The sequence below is a fragment of the Balaenoptera ricei genome, chromosome 6, assembly GCF_028023285.1.
Source record: "Balaenoptera ricei isolate mBalRic1 chromosome 6, mBalRic1.hap2, whole genome shotgun sequence".
Lineage (NCBI taxonomy): Eukaryota > Metazoa > Chordata > Mammalia > Artiodactyla > Balaenopteridae > Balaenoptera > Balaenoptera ricei.
Window position 1 is genome coordinate 57,626,314 of NC_082644.1, and position 14,426 is coordinate 57,640,739.

General features: G+C 34.3%; 1 protein-coding gene across 10 annotated transcripts in view; it reads right to left on the bottom strand.

Annotated features, from left to right (window-relative positions):
• The window catches only part of CCDC171 (coiled-coil domain containing 171), a 364,663-nt gene that overhangs the window by 170,480 nt on the left and 179,757 nt on the right, over window positions 1-14,426 (bottom strand). For all 10 annotated transcript variants that reach the window (XM_059924676.1, XM_059924681.1, XM_059924684.1 and 7 more), the window contains 2 exons: window positions 12,521-13,025; window positions 11,556-11,672 (listed from right to left, as the gene is read on the bottom strand). In XM_059924676.1, the coding sequence (XP_059780659.1) occupies window positions 11,556-11,672; window positions 12,521-13,025 (622 nt within the window). The remainder of the gene's footprint in view (window positions 1-11,555; window positions 11,673-12,520; window positions 13,026-14,426) is intronic.

Sequence of the window (14,426 nt, forward strand, 5' to 3'; positions counted from 1 at the left end):
CGGCTGCTGAGCCTGCGCGTCTGGGGCCTGTGCTCCGCGGCGGGAGGGGCCGCAGCAGTGGAGGGGCCCACGCGCCGCGATGGGGGGTGGGGTGGCCGCCGCTCGCTGCGGCTTGGGGGGGCCCCTCGCGCAGGGGCGGAGACCCAACGCAGCCAAAAGTGAGTAAATATATAAATAAATTTTTTTTAAAATTAAAAAAAAAAAAAAAAGAATGATTGGGGATGGCCTTTTGGGTGATTTTATTTCTTCTGTGCAGGTTTCTATACTGTGTGAAGTTTTTATACCAAGCATAAACACTTTTCCAGAAATAACAAAACTATTTTTAAAAGCACTGCATACTGTCTTCCTCATTCATTCATTAAACAGCTAGCTATAGGGCAACTCATATGCATGAAGGCACTGTGTTAGGCAATGTGGAGAGGAGATCTATAACACTGATTAAGAATCAGTAGCTCCTGTTTCTATCAGTGTTATTTATAAATAATACTATAGATACAAATGCCCAATAATAGAACTACTCAAAAACATATCTTGATTTAGACAAATGGTATTTAGGGGAATGATCATCAAAAGCAGGGGTTCTTGGACTTCCCTGGTGGCGCAGTGGTTAAGAATCCACCTGCCAATGCAGGGGACACGGGTTCGAACCCTGGTCCGGGAAGATCCCACATGCCGCGGAGCAACTAAGCCCATGCGCCACAACTACTGAGCCTGCACTCTAGAGGCCGCGAGCCACAACTACTGAGCCCACATACCACAACTACTGAAGCCCATGTGCCTGGAGCCCATGCTCCGCAACAAGAGAAGCCACCACAATGAGAAGCCCGCGTACCACAAGGAAGAGTAGCCCCTGCTCGCTGCAACTAGAGAAAAGCCTGCGCGCAGCAACAAAGACCCAACACAGCCATAAATAAATAAATAAATAAATAAATAAATAAATAAATAGTATGCGGTTTTTAAATAAAACAGGGGTTCTTGCTCATTTTTTGTCCCATGTATACCCTTGATAGCCTAGTAAAACCTATGGATCCCCTTCTTAGCATAATACTTTTAAACATGTTAAGTCAAAATACATAGGGTTACAAAGGAAGCAAATTTTATTAAAATGCAGTTTTCAAACTATTTTAAGTTTTATTATAAATATATTATGCATAAGACAATACATTTAAAATATAGACTGAAATTTTTTTAAAAGACATAGCATGGTAAAAGTTGTTGCTTAGCCAAACTAAGAATATTGAACTATGAGGTGATCTTTATGAAGGCATCAAACATGTCATGCTGGACATCAAATATTTTTATCTTTTTATTTTTTTATATTTAGAAGTGATTAAAATCCTGATCCACAAATATATACTGCTGAAAATGTAATTAAAGTTCCTATAGTTCACTTTACAAGGTATAGGTAGGCATCTCTCAAAAAATACTAGAGTACTCCAAGACTCTTAAATTCTTAACATATACACACTACTATATGTAAAATAGACAACCAACAAGAACCAACTGTATAGCACAGGGAACTACACTCAGTATTTTGTAATAACCTATAAGGGAAAAGAATATATATATATATATATATGTATGTATAACTGAATCAATTTGCTGTACACTTGAAAATAACACAGCATTATAAATCAACTATACTTAAATAGAAAAGTAAAATTTAAAAAAAGAAAACCTATTGTGGAAAGTTTTTTGTTCAAAAGTCAGTGAGTTCATCTTTGGCTAGGTAAACTTATTCAATAAGTTTATGTCAGAAAGAAAAACGATTGTGAATCTATGGTTCAAATTTGATGCTATGAAGATAGAAGGAACTTAAGTAGCACTTTTGAAAGAGTTCTAAAGTGTTTCCAGGTGCTTGCAGGTTGCGCTTTCAAAGAAATAACAGAATTTTTTACTTAGGGAATATTGGAAAGCAACATAGACATGAAGAATATAGAAGCTCAACTGGATGGATGAACAACTACTAGGTGTAGAATTGTCCTGATACATGGCCAGCTACATTGCACCAGCATCCATCTGTACATAGCAGACTGTGATTACATACCATGTATGTGATGAGTCTCCTGATTACTGATCATCAAAGATGAGCATAAACAGTATCTGGAGATAGCTGCAACAGCTGTATTACAACTTGAAAATATCTGTAATTCCTATTCGTAAATAAGTCACCATGCTGCTAATATTATCATGGTCTGTCATCACCATTCATAATTGAAGGAAATGTTCATTAATGGTTAGTGAAACAAGATGTAATTATTTTCCATCCAAGTCCACAGAAGCTCCCCCTCTGAATTCTATCCATGGACCATTTTGAGAAGGGTTCTATGAACCCCAGATTAAGAGATCCCTTATCTAAGGAATATACTACACAATCATAAAACTGTATCCTTCAGCCTCTACTTCTCCGTCAACTTAAATAATAAGAAAGCTGCATACCTGGACTACTCCACTCAGAGAACCATAATATAATATGCTCTCAGTTTTCACTGAAGACAAATATAAGCAACACTAACAAGAAAAAAACTTCTGCATCTTCTATGAAGTAGCTTTTAAAGATATAAACTGTGAATGTTATTCAATATTTTCAATATGATAATCCATGTAATAAATCCCTCTTAGGGTTTAGTAGCAAAAAAAAGTATTAATGGTTTGCTCCGTATGTTTGGAGAAATAAGAGAGCATCTCATATCTGGGGAACAACAAGCAGCTCAGTTTAGCTGAACTGTAGGTTTATCAATGAGAGTACAGGGAGGTGAGACTATACAAATAAATGAGAATCAGATCAAGAAAGGTCTTGTATACCGAGCTAAAGTGTTGATTCATAAAGTAGGAAATGAGGAACAATACTGCTGCTGATACAAAGATATGTGACAAACCAGGCACTGCCAACATGCAATAACTCGTTTAAACCCTTACAATAGCCAATGAGATGGTACAATTATTATAGCCATTGAAAATAAGTGCAAGAAAAAGAACAATGAAAAATGGTACACAGAATGACCCAGTCATATTGGAATACACACAAAACAACTTGAAAGAAGTATACACAAATATTAATCATACTCTCAGGGAGATTACAGGAGCTATCTTATAGTGATATTTTACAAATACCTGTAAGCTGCCATAATTTTTTTTCTGGAACAAGATGGAGGTTTAAAATATTTTTAAATATACATGTATTATTTTAGAATAGATCTGAGAGGAAATTTTTTTTTCTTTTACAAAAATCTTAAAAAATAATTGTGCCGTTTTGTTAGACAGTATCTGGATATTCAACTAAATCTTCTAAGAAAAGGCTCTTAAAAGTTTTCTACAAACTGCCTATAAGTTGCAAAATATGTTAAAGCCTCATATATGTTTCTTAAAATAATTTTGATTTTGTATATTATTTTAACAAATAAATATATTCTATGAAAATTGTGACACTGGAATTTTACACAGTCATGAACACTTCCAAGGATAAATTATTCATTCAAAAATTGTTCTTAAGAATGATAGGCAAATAAATTTTAATTTAGAAAACAAAAATTCTTTCACATTTTCCATATGCTTGAAAATTCTCAGAATAAAATGTTTGAAAAAATATGGGAAAATGCAAGAATAATAATTTTAAAAGTCACAAAATAAAAGTCAGTAAGTTAAGTGTGGCTCAAAATAGACACTAATAGCTCAAGTACTAAAAATGATCCACGGGTCAGATTGTACTTGTTCCAATTTCAGATATGAGTGAAATTATGTGTATAACAAAATTCTCTAAATTACTTCTTCTCACACTTTACTGTGGTTATAAATCATCTTGTTAAAATTCAGATTCTGGCTGAATAGCTCTGGAATAGAGTCTGAGACTGTGCATTTCTAACGCCCCATAGTTAATGCTGATGCTGCTGGTCGACAACCACACTTGGAGTAACACATCTCTTTTTATTCTTTGTTAGGATTCACTAAAGCCTTTAAGTTTTAAAATATATACTAATAACTACTTATTAATACAAATATCTTTACTTAGTGCTTTGAACTTCCTAATATGAAACCTCAGTGTTGTGCCGAATACAACCTAGATTTCTGAGTTTTACCTGGAAGAGCTGCTATGACCTCTACAAAGTTAACTCAAAGTATACGATGAAAGAAAGCTATGAGTAGTAATAGCAGGGGCATGTATATTTGAGTCATCTATCCTCTAGATAATTAAAATTCAGTTATAATTGAAATGCGTAAATGTGTAAGAAAATGGATGAACATTCTACTCATAACCATCTACTCCTGTATTTGTTCAGAGATATTTCAAAGCAAATCAGCACAATTGTTTCTATCTCGAGAAATTCAGTCTGAACAAGTCATATAAAAATGCTCAGCTATCTATAGGGTTCTTTAGTCCATTCCTATAATGATTGATATCCCAGCCCTTCAGTGGAAGTAACATTCTCCCCTGTTTGAGGTAAATGATCTCTTGCAGGCACACCATTTGGATACCTGGAAGAGGTAATTTATCTCAAGTGGGCAAACACTTCAGTGAAAGCAAGAAGGTTGCCACCTGTCCAGTATTTACAGAGACAACATGGAAACTGGGGTCTTTGCCCACTGCCTGTAAATACATTGTCAAAGTTTAAGAAGGCAGCAGTGGCATCTACCTTTAGCAAACACCTCACTTTCTGAGCAATGAATTCAAGCTACCACTATTGAACTTCCAGTTTCACAAAAAGGTATAAACTAATATACAGGTCCCACTGAAATGTCAGTGCACAAAAAAGAGATAACACAAAATTTATTGGACAATTACATATACAAGGGACTTGGCTGAGAAAGTTACATTTACTCCAAATAACTCTATGAGCTAGGAACCGCCCTTAGCCAAATTTTACAGATGGATGAAGAAGGATGAAATGATTTTCCCAATGTCACACACATAGTAAGCAGTGGAACCCAGATTCAAATCTAGAATCCAGGTTCTTAATCCATATTCTACTGCATATCCGACATGTTTCATTTTCTATCCTAGACAATTTTAAAACTTTCTCTCCTAATTAGTTAATAGTATAATTCAGGACTTACTCTAAAAAGATAAGCACCTAACTTTTCAAAAGAGTAATTTACTGATCTTTTTTTGAACAATGATAATAGGAGAAGCGATAGTTACTATTTAATATATTAAAAGCTACTACTTGCTATTGCCATACATGTACTAGTTTTCCTGGAGCTAAAAAGAAAAAAGTGAAAATGAATGAGATAATGCCATTTGCAGCAACATGGATGGAGCTAGAGATTATCATGCTAAGCGAAGTAAGTCAGAAAGAGAAAGACAAATACCATACAATATCACTTATATGTGGAATATAAAGTATGATGCAAATGAACTTATTTACAAAATAGAAACAGACTCACAGACAGAGAAAACAAACTTATGGTTACCAAAGGGGAAGGGATGGAGGGATAAATCAGGAGTTTGCGATTAGCAGATACAAATTACTAGAGGTAAACTAGGTAAGCAACAAGGTCCTACTGTATAGCACATGGAACCATATTCAATATCTTGTAATAAACTATGATGGAAAAGAATATGAAAAAGATTTTATTTCCATATATATGAATCACTTTGCTGTACACCAGAAACTAACACAATATTGTAAATAAAAAGAAAAAAGTGACAGTGATGCCATCAATACGTAGTCCCGACATGTAATATGATTTAAATTTTCAGCAAGTTCTTCAAAAAGAAAGACAGAAGGAACAGAGAAGAAAAATCAGAGTTCTAAGAAATATCCTCTTTCATTTCCGAATTTTCACATTTCCTAAATAGACTTTCCCAAGATTTTGCCATTTCAATTTCCCACATGGCTGAAAGAATTAAGATACTATTCATAGTATTAGATGATTCAAGGGACAAGGAATCAATTGCAAATCAAAGCTGAACTGATATTCTTGATACCTGCTCTATGATGAAAACCTCCTTTTGTAAATTGGTTAAATAGATGAACGAATGCCCAACTGATATATATTACCCAGACATTACAATCATTCTCTAGAAGATTATTAACAGAAATAGAGAAAAATCCTCAAAAAGTATGATATTTTTTAAACTATAGCTATAATAGTATATCATAAGCAAAGCACAGCATCACTTCTGTGATATTCTTGCTGAAAATGCATAAGCTAAATCTGATCATGAGGAAACAAATCAAAATTAAGGGATATTCTAGAAATAATTGGCTTGTAATCTTCAAGGTCACAAGGGTCAAGGAAAAACTGAGGAACTCTTCCATACTGAAGAAGACTAAAGAGACATGACTAAATGCAACACATAATTCTAAACCAGATCCTCTTGCTAAAAAAGACGCGGTTGGGACAAATAGGGGAAGTTGAATGTAGTCTGAATGGTAGAAATGTATCAATGTTGGTTTCCTGATGTTGATCATGGCACGCTGGTTACGTAGAAGAATGTCTTTGAAATACATGCTATAATACAAGGGAGTGATGGGGCATCATGTGAGCAACTTGCTCTCAGACCATTCAGGAAACAGAATTCTCTGTTGTGAACTACTTGCAAATTTTCCATAAGTTTGAGGGTATTTCGGAATAATTTTTAAATGAAGATATTAAAGAGTATGTAGCCTATGATATCATTTATATCATTTGTTAGTCTGCTAGTGGATGGATGAGTAGGTGGCACGAAGGAAGGAAGGAAGGGTGAATGGATAGAGAGAAAAAGATGTATAAAACAGATTGGAAGAACACATAAGAACACATAAAAATGCTTACATTAACTATCCCTATATGATGGGAAAATGTGTTTGTTTTTGTTTTGTTATTGTTCTCTGATTTATTTCTTTTCCAAGTTTTCTGAATTGACCTGTTTTCTCGTATAATGGAGGTAGTAGAAGTGGAGGTAATTTGAAAAAAAAGAACAAACAAAAACAATCCTCTCTACTGCAGATGTTGATTAGCTGATTCATTCCATCCACAAACTCTTCCTTCTCTTTTGTCAATCTCCAGGTAGCCATCTAGGGAGAATCATGTGACCCAGCTCAGGCCAATGAAACAATAGCAAAAGTCTGCTGGGGAAGCTTTGGGGAAAGCTTTTGCCTTCCTGATATAAAGGGATATATTCAGCAACACATGTCTTCATATTTTTAACAATTTTCTTGAGACATAATTCACACACAATATAACTTACCCATTTAAAGTGTACAAATCCATGGTTTTTAATATAATCACAGTTATGCAGCCATCACCACAAGCAATTTTATAAAATTTTAGTCATCCCCAAAAGAAACTCCATATCTATTAGCAGCCACGTCCCATAACCCCCAACCCCTCCCCAGCCTTAGGCAGCCCCTAATGTACTTTCTGTCTCTAGATCTGCCTAATCTGCATATTTCAAATAAATGGAATAACATGCTATGTGATTTCAAATAAATGGAATCATATTATATACAATCTTTTGTGACGTAGCATATTGCTTTCATGGTTCATCCATGTTGTAGCAAGCATCAGTACTTCATTACTCTTTACGGCCCAATTATATTTTATTGTTTGGATATCTGTCCATTACCCATTTATCAGTTGATGGACATTTAAGTTTGTTTCCATTCCTTGACTATGCATTATGCTGCAGTAAACATTCATGCACAAGTTTTTGTACATGTATGTTTTCATTTCTCTTGGATACATACCTAGAAGAATTGCTGGTTCAAATGATAACTCTATGTTTAATATTTTGAGGAACTGCCACTCTTTCCCAAAGCAGCTATATCATTTTTTATTCCCACCAGCAATGTATGAATGTCTTCACATTGTGTCCCTCCCTTCTCCTTCCTGCACAAATACAATCCTGATGCCTAAAAGTAGAGTGACCAGCTTAAAACTAGGAGGCATAAACACGAAGATGCTAATGGCTTAGCAGAAAGACATAGTCTGGATTTCTATCTACCTCCAGACTTACTATTTGGGAGGAGAAAAAAAACTTTATATGAATAAGCTACTCTAAGTGGGGGTCTTCTATTAGGTACAAAGAAAGCAAACCTGTGATGCCCCCAAACATCCAATGTCATTATATTCAGAGGAAGAAATTTCTTCCTGATCTTTATATGTATACTAATTTATAACAGAATCATGTTTTAACAAGTTGGAGCTGTATGGGATGTGTAAATGGTCTTGAAATTTTAAGATAAACTAATGTATTTTCATTTTATTTACTCTAAATTTTTATGAAATTTCTTCATTATTATTCAGTTAATGCAATAAATCTTAATAAAGACTGATATCTGAACTAAGAAAAGTAAGTGAAAGAGTAAACAAAGGCATTCTAAGCACTTTACAAATTAACTCATTTAGTCCTCTAAACTCTGCTCTAGGTAATACTTACTATTCCCACTTTACAAATAAAGAAACTGGGAAACAGAGTTTAAATAACTTGCCCATGTCATGTGGCTAGCATCAGAGTCAGTATTCAAAGTCAGGCAGAATACCTGCTTAACCCTACACTATGTTGCCTCCACTGTACAGCAATTTAGCAATTTTAGAACAGAAAATTAATCATTAGTAGTCTAAAAATGTATACAGGTAGGTGTGTGTGTATTCATGTTCATTAATGCTAAATGCTACTTTCACAGTGAGATGGGTGGTAAGGGAACAACAATTTTTTTTAGCACCCACTATGTACCAGATACCGTACAAAACGTTCAACAAGCGTTATCTCATTAATTCCTCATAACAATGGGGAAGACGATACCATCTTCATTTATGGGAAAAGAGTGTGAGGCCCAGTAAAGTTAAGTAACTTGCCCAGTTTCACACAACTAATAACTAGCAATGCTGAATATAATATCAAGTCTGCCTTGTTCAAAGCTAATGCTCTTTCTATTACACAATAATGATTACCTATTTAGATTTTTCAGACACTTAAACTATAAACTCAATATGACTATATAAGCTGTTATGGCTTTACATTTATTACCCTTATCTATTGATAATCACTCATAGACTTTGAAAATATTTTCCCATCTTTTCTGCTAAAATATCTAAAATTTCTACTAGGATACACTTAAAAATAAAAACACAATTGCCTAGATAACAATACATTAACCCTTCATCATGTTTTGAAAGAATTATTCTATAAGCCCAGCTAGTCAAGCCACCACTGCAGAAGATCCACACTGATCATTTTTGTACTAGTTCAGTAACAATTATCTATCTGCCTGGACCATATCCTTTCCAATACTCTTCAGGACTTTGATACATCAATTATTTTCCCCTTCTAAGCAACAATCATTTTCTCTTCTCCAAGTAGTGTTCTTTATCCAACAACATTTAAAGGCTTGCCTAAAAATAAGTTTTCCTGAACTTGCTATTTCCTCAAGCTAGAGGCATACCAGGTTCTAACATCAAAGACAGCTTGTTCCTAGAGATAGGCAAGCACTTAAAACACCACTCTTGGTCTACATTCTACTTCACAGGTCTTACCTACACATATTTTTTTCAAGGTCTGAATAAAAATTTTGTCAATATTTTAACTTAAAAATGTTACAAGGGGCTACTTTTAGAAAATGTGCTCAGGGGAAATCGCTGCCTACTTTCATAAATCAACAATCTGATCCCATGCCAATGATCTACCCTTTCCCCCACTACTTCCCAATATGGTTAGAGTTGACAATATATTTTATCCATAAGTCAGACCTGCTACGCATGGAGTTACATTCGCACCTCTTGAATGTCCCTTCTGCCCATTCTATGCTTATTCCCACCTCTACATCTCTGCTTAAGCTATGCCCTGCATCTGAATGCCATCTCTCCTCTCTAACTTACTGTCATTCTAGGCCCAACTAAATCACTAGTCCCTGAAGCCTTCCCAATACTCATAAGCCCACATAGAGCTTTACCTTCTGCGTATTCTTACATTTAAAGCCTGTACTTCCTCATCCAATCCTTGATTACATTCTGCCTAAGTTGTTCATGAGTTGTCGCTCTTATTCTTATGACCATTATGTATATTTTCTAGAGGATCGATCAAGTCACATCTTTTTCTTTTATCTCCTCAAGCATATAGCACAGTGATAAGAAAAAAATGCATTAAATAAAGTAATAATATAAATAAGATTATAGCTTAAGAAACCAATCTACTTTTAGGTCCACATACCTGAAAAAATATGACTAACAAAAATCATCTGTTTATTAAACTAAACCCCAAAATTTATTAAGTTCTTTCAAGAATGTTACAATTTTGCTTTGAAGTTATAATACCAACATTCTTAAAATATATTTATTTGCACTTTTATTTCAGACTCCAAACCCAGTATGTTGAGATTTTGCTGATACATTAAAATATGCATATTCCCTACCAATATTTACGGCCACAACCTAAAAATAATCTTTGGATCATAAGTTTTATACTATAAGAGCCTAGTTTACATGTTTGAAATCACAATAAATGATCTATATTTACACAGCAGAATTGTCTGAAGAATTAAATTACATCCCAAATTATCATTTCATTAATACTTAGAATATTTTATTACGCAGGCAAGTATTAACAAGTCTACTACTATACATTTTTTTTTCTATTAATGTGTCTGAAACGACCATAATTAGTCCAATGACATAGCTTAAGCAGTAGGTAACTGTATGTTACTCTTTAAGTGCAGAGAAATTAGTTTTCATTGAACCTTTCACACAAACATGCCACGCAATCTAAGTCATGAAAAAATAAACTTGAATTTTAGACCTTTGGAAATCACTGGTTATAGGTGGCTTCAAACCTAGTGGAAAGGAGCAGACTATTTAAATTAACTCTATTTAAAATTAAATAGAAAAAATAAAAACATGTTGCCAGGGGCTTCCTTGGTGGCGCAGTGGTTGAGAATCTGCCTGCCAATGCAGGGGACATGGGTTCGAGCTCTGGTCTGGGAAGATCCCACATGCCGCAGAGCAACTAGGCCCGTGAGCCACAACTACTGAGCCTGAGCCTCTGGAGCCTGTGCTCCGCAACAAGAGAGGCCGCGATAATGAGAGGCCCGCGCACCACGATGAAGAGTGGCCCCCACTTGCCGCAACTAGAGAAAGCCCTCGCACAGAAATGAAGACCCAACACAGCCATAAATAAATAAATAAAAATAAACCCAAAGTTTAAAAAAAAAAAAAATGTTGCCAAATGAGAGAGAAAAATTTTCTACTGATTCAGTTATTATTCGGATTTCTAAAGCACATGGCCAGAAACAGAAGAAAGATTAAAACATTTGAAAGAATATTACCAGTATTACTTAATAAAAAAGCTAATGATGAGTTTTCCATGGGAAAAGCGTATCACAAAGGAAAAAGAAGGTGAATGTATTCACCAAGAAGTGTCATTTAATTTCCCCATAAAGACAAAATTAACATCAAAAATTACATGAATTCACTACTTCATTAAATACAGATTTAGTAATCTCTGTGCCTGAATAAAAGAAAGATAAAAACAAATACATTTTCTTCCTTGAAGGTTTATTAGAATTTGTACCATAAAGAATTTCTGGACATTTGCTTTTTAAATGTATTTTGCAAGGACATAAAAAGGGGAATCATACCTGTTTTACTAATAGCTTCCTGTAACTCAGCCATAGAACTGATTATTGCAGCAAGAAGGTCAGAACTGGTGAGCCAACTGAGAGCTTGCAAACAACGTAACTGCTCCTTTTGATGTTCTGCAAAAACAGAAGAAAATCCATTATGCAATTCTACAAAAATTTATTAAAATCCATTTAAAAATTATAGCAATATTTAGCTATTTAAGAAGTAGATCAAAATTTGTATGTGGAGCTTCACCTAGTGCAGAGAAGTCTACAATAGATGTGAGATTTTATTGACTTTATTTACGGTTCAATTTTTCCATATAAGAAGAGAAGTCAACTAATGTATTTGATCATGAAACAAACAGGCATTTTATTAACTCCTCTCTATATATAATGGTAACTGACATCATAAAAGAAAAGGGAGAAGGAAATTTTCTTTAGTTCTACTTACTTAATAGCTTGCTTTTGAAAAGTTAAAAACTGAAATAATTGTTTCCTCAGAATAGTCAAGCATTCAAAAAAAGTTAGCTATAAAACTTACATTAGTTTCATTTTCATTCAATTCTTCAATAGATTTTTAACTCTGATCATTTTATACTAATTCAAAGAAAGTGAAAGTAAATTATGCTACTAATTAATTTTAAATAGGGCAGAGTTTCTGGATTGACTTTATTGAAAAATCGCTGTACAAACTTTTCAATTTACTGTCAAAAGAGCATTCAAATATAATAAAGCTAGACAAAGTTGAAATCATATATATTTGCTACTTTCTTTATATTTTAATGTTTACAACAAAAAATTAAAGCCTAATTTATACATAGATACACACTTTTTCATACACACATACATATCTACATATGTATGTAGATATGTTACATGCTTTGACATTGTAAATAATTTTTTTATGTTTTTGCCCAACATATTCACTTCGTATGTCACTTACATTCGACTCAGATTTTTAAAAGCACAAATTATCTTACTTGGAAATTTATGCTTGTCTTTGGGCTCTCCTGTACACACTAACATGCCTATGCCTCCTTTGAAACTCTCCATCCAGGTAAAAAGAGAGGCACACGACTGGCCCAAAATCTTGAGTCTGTTTGCTGCCAAAATTGCAATAACACCTTTCCGGAATACACGTATCAATCCTTTGAATGCTTTTTTCTTCATCTTGGCTTCCTCTTGCTTCTTTTCCTCTACAATTGACAAAGCCTGGGCTAGAGTTCTAACTTCCAATTTTAACAACTCAAAGGTGTTGACCTGCTCCTGGAGAAAATCTCTCTGTGTGGATAAGGCAGATGATCGGCTATACAGAGGATATAAGGCACCAGCCATCAATGCACAGGCCGCCAGCAAGGATGTTTGTTCCCTTTTAGTCTGTGATAACAAGTTTTTGAAATGTGTGTTTTCAACAACCAATTGTTCATGTGACTTCTCAATACGGTTCAATTTTTCCATATTTTTTTCAGCAATTTCTTGAAATTTCTATAAGAAAAGTCAAATAATATATTTGATCATGAAACAGGCATTTTATTAACTCCTCTTTTAAAAAAGAAAAACTTTTGCTGACAACTATTTCTTTTTCTTCAAAAGATCTATGTTCTAAAATATCCAAAAAATACATATGATAGAGCAACTGTGGGCCAAACAGCTTAGATCTAAATGTGCACGGTAATTTTTAAATCCCTTATATGGAAGCTTTACACAAAGTAGAGCACATACATTTAAAAATACTTTGTAAATTTCCTGTATACTTATGCATAAATACACATATTCAGAAAAAGAAAATTTCTTCTCTTCCATTCCTCAGTAACATGTATTTCCTACTTTTAAACATTAATCACACCAGCATTAGAGGCTTTTCTATATGTAAAAAGATTTAACTTTTTGTCAAAATAGCAAAGGGTTAAATAAATAATACAATACAGAGCATCTGACTATCTGCCATTTACTAGACGAGAGGGGACTGATTCTCAAAGCATACTCTCTTATTTCAGTTTCTTCTTCCCCAAGACAGAGGCTGTACAAAGTACAGCTCCAGTGCTGGGAGTAAATACTAACTGTGGGCTGGGCCTCAGCAGCTCTCTGGTCCTTTTTTCCTGATCAAGGTACTTATAATTCAAAACTTAACATGCAACACACAGAAATTTTAACTGCAGGCACTGAATTTTAATCACTAGAAAATAAACTAGCTCTCCATGAAATCTTATACCTAATCATTAAGGAATTGTTGAAATAGAGTAAATTTTAGAAGATAACAGATGCCAATTTCTTTTACTGATTCATTTATCATTCAATAAACATTTACTGATTGCTCACTAAATTCCACACGCTAGGAAAACAGACAAACAAATCAATGATTGTGGTATAAAGCTGTGATGGAGCTATGCTAGATTGCCAGAGATGCACAAAAGGATGTTTATACCAAATGACGTTGACAGGCTTTTGGAGGAATATGGCAAAGGACAAGTGGGCGTGAGATGTGTAATAGAAAGAACAACAACAAAAAAAATTCAACTCCACCAATAAGGAGGCTAGCCAATAGCTACCCTTAAAATAAAATTTAATCTAATCTAGTCCATGGTGATTTAACAGCTTTAGCTGAATCTTTACTTAACCAAATAAGTTGCCCTGGCTTGTCCATGGACTTCGTTCTTTATAAAACAGGCCAAGGGAGTTCAATTTGAATAAGGGGGTCAGTCAGAGACAGAGAAAAATCATGCTCTATATAAAGTGAAGTAGTATCTTCATTATGAGAGAATCCTTTTGGGGGCATTAAGGAAAATATTTCTCTTTGTATTATTGGTTCAGGTTACACTCCGTCTGAAATTTAACAATGGTCTTTGGGAAAGGTTTACAGTGAGTGTGTGTCTGATTCAAGAGTTA